The 2,556-nt window shown below is 50.5% G+C and overlaps 1 protein-coding gene across 1 annotated transcript; it reads left to right on the plus strand.

Moving 5' to 3' along the window:
- The first annotated feature begins 267 nt into the window (after positions 1-267).
- On the plus strand, positions 268-1,037 carry Snrpd2 (small nuclear ribonucleoprotein D2 polypeptide 16.5kDa). The gene is made up of 2 exons (XM_013037465.1): positions 268-476; positions 786-1,037. Exons 1-2 carry the CDS (start codon positions 325-327, stop codon positions 958-960), a joined length of 327 nt encoding a protein of 108 aa, XP_012892919.1. The 5' UTR covers positions 268-324; the 3' UTR covers positions 961-1,037.
- The last annotated feature ends 1,519 nt before the right edge of the window (positions 1,038-2,556 follow it).

Raw genomic sequence — 2,556 nt, forward strand, 5'->3', positions numbered from 1 at the left:
AGGAATCGAACCCAGGGCCTCATGCATGCAAAGCAAGCGCTCTACCACTGAGCCACCTTCCCACCCCTTGAAAGAATATTTGTATATTTGACAGGCAGATGGTAGGGTTTGCTGTTGGATTTGATGTCAGATGTGAGAGGAAGAGTCTATTGAACCTCAAGTAGTGTTATTATTGTTCACAACTAGATTGGTGGGGTTATCATTGATGGAGCTGGGGAGCACTGGATGGAGTCATGTTCACTCCCTCTCCCTGCCTAAGCCCCTCTCACCTGTGAGTTGCCTACTTGCCTATTCAGGAGCCTCCTCAACAAGCCCAAGAGTGAGATGACCCCGGAGGAGCTGCAGAAGCGGGAGGAGGAGGAGTTTAACACAGGTCCACTCTCAGTGCTTACTCAGTCAGTCAAGAACAACACCCAGGTACTCATCAACTGCCGGAACAACAAGAAGCTCCTAGGCCGGGTGAAAGCCTTTGACAGGTGAGCAGCTGTGTGTGTGTGGCGGGGGGAGGATATAGGGGGGTTGGCTCTGTCCCCAGCCTGAGGAAGCTGAAGGAACAGATTTTTCAGGAACCATAAGTGTGGCTGTCTTGCCAGCTTTGCGGTGTGCCAGAGGTGGGTTTGGTGTCTACGAAGTCCAGTCGGCCTGGGGTCAATCCCAGCTTTGCCTCAGCAGCAGTCAGCTGCCCTCTGGGCACACCTTCTCCTGCAATAGCAGAGGCTGTAGTCCCAGGCAGGAGCCAGGCAGGGAGAGCCCCTGGCCCTCGGTTGACGCCCCGCCCCCTCCAGGCACTGCAACATGGTCCTGGAGAATGTAAAGGAGATGTGGACTGAGGTCCCCAAGAGCGGCAAGGGCAAGAAGAAGTCCAAGCCGGTCAACAAGGACCGCTACATCTCCAAGATGTTCCTGCGCGGGGACTCAGTCATCGTGGTCCTGCGGAACCCCCTCATCGCGGGCAAGTAGGGGCAGCCTCGCCCCCCCCCTGCGCAAAGATCTGCCTTTTGGGATGGGAATAAAGTCCTTTTTTTTTTTTTCTTACTGTTGCACGTCTGTTCCTGGGGCCTGATGAGCATGGTGGATGGGGGCAACTGTTGAATGCTGGTTGGCTGCTGAGCAAGTGGAGAGGTGTGGGTCTGCCCTATCTGGGCCTCTCCTTCCTGGCTGTGGAGTGGACCCGTTGGATATGAAGTTTGTCTTGCCCCCAAATGCTGTCTTTTTGCTATTTGGGCCTTCAGCCTGTCTGTGGTGTGCCCAGCCCTGTGTGTGGCACTGTAGACTAACCCATGTTCAAGAGATTTCCCCTAAAACCTTCCCCCTGAGACAGAAGGAAAGACAGTTTCTTTTTGTGTGTGTGCACACACATGCTCTTTCTGGGACTTAAACTTGGGGCTTGGCCATCATGGTACCTGTTACATCCAGAAGTGTAAAGAAGTGCAAAGAAATTGGAGTGTATGTGGTGGTACATACTTGTAATCCCAGCACTCCAGAGGTAGAGAAAGGGGGATAATGAAATCAAAATGAGCCTGGTCTACATAGCCAGATTCTCAGAGGAAAACAGCAGTTGGGGGAAAACAGAATAATGAGATTTGAAGTAAGGGCCTCAAGTTTGTTGGGCAGGTGCTCTACCTCAGCCACACCCTCAATTCTATAAGAGCAGTTGGAGTTTTCCAAGAGACAGCTAAGAATCATCCCAGCTGAGATAAGCAAGCCTTTATTTAAAAAAAAAAAAAAAAAGGTATATGCCATGGGTCAGGCTTGTAATCCTAACTACTTAGGAGGCTGAAATCTGAGAATCTTGGTTCAAAGTCAGCCTGGGCAGGAAAATCCATAAGACTCTTACCTTCACTAAACTACAAAAAAAAAATTAAACCAGAAGTGGAGCTGTGGCTCAACTGGTAGAGTGCTAGCCTTGCACAAAATCACCCAGGCCCAGAGTTCAAACTCTAGAATTGGCACCCCCCCCCCCCCCCCCCAAAAAAAGAAAAAAGCAAAAAGCAACCCTGTTCTAAGTTTTGGTCCATTGTGGGGCTTGAACTCAGGGCCTGGACACTGTCCCTGAGCTCCTTTGCTCAAGGCTAGCCTCTACCACTTTGAGCCACAGCATCACTGAGTTTTCTGGTGGCTAATTGGAGATGAGAAGAGTCTCTGTAACAGACTCTCCTGCCTGGGCCAGCTTTGAACTGTGATCCTCAGATCTCAGCTTCCTAAGTAGCTAGGATGACAGGCGTGAGTGCAGGCACCCGGCTGGCTTTATCATTTCTATCCTGCCTTTCTAAGGAGCAGCTCTCAAGAGAATGGAATGTACACACACACACACTTACAATTTTAATGTATGTATGTCTTAACTAGGTCAATATCAGGATTACATGTAATATTCTCATTTGAGGTTCTCACACGGGGGACAATAGTACTGGGTCCATGTTTTCTTGTGCAACCACTGCAGACCCCCAACCCAGCCACACAGCCCACTGTGGCCTGGCCCACCCCAGAAAGCAAACAACAGCTTCCTAAAACTTCATCTCCCAGGGCTTTACCTTAAGTCCCCCCACCCTACCAGAA

This window comes from Dipodomys ordii, unplaced genomic scaffold (assembly GCF_000151885.1).
Source record: "Dipodomys ordii isolate 6190 unplaced genomic scaffold, Dord_2.0 Scaffold14973, whole genome shotgun sequence".
In the NCBI taxonomy this organism is placed as follows: Eukaryota; Metazoa; Chordata; class Mammalia; order Rodentia; family Heteromyidae; genus Dipodomys; species Dipodomys ordii.

What these genes read in the sequence shown, in the direction of transcription:
- Snrpd2 (XM_013037465.1), top strand. Translation starts at nt 325, where the DNA reads ATGACCCCGGAGGAGCTGCAGAAGCGGGAGGAGGAGGAGTTTAACACA. An exon ending in CGGGTGAAAGCCTTTGACAG is followed by an intron (nt 477 to 785) that starts GTGAGCAGCTGT and finishes CGCCCCCTCCAG; the next exon opens with GCACTGCAACATGGTCCTGG.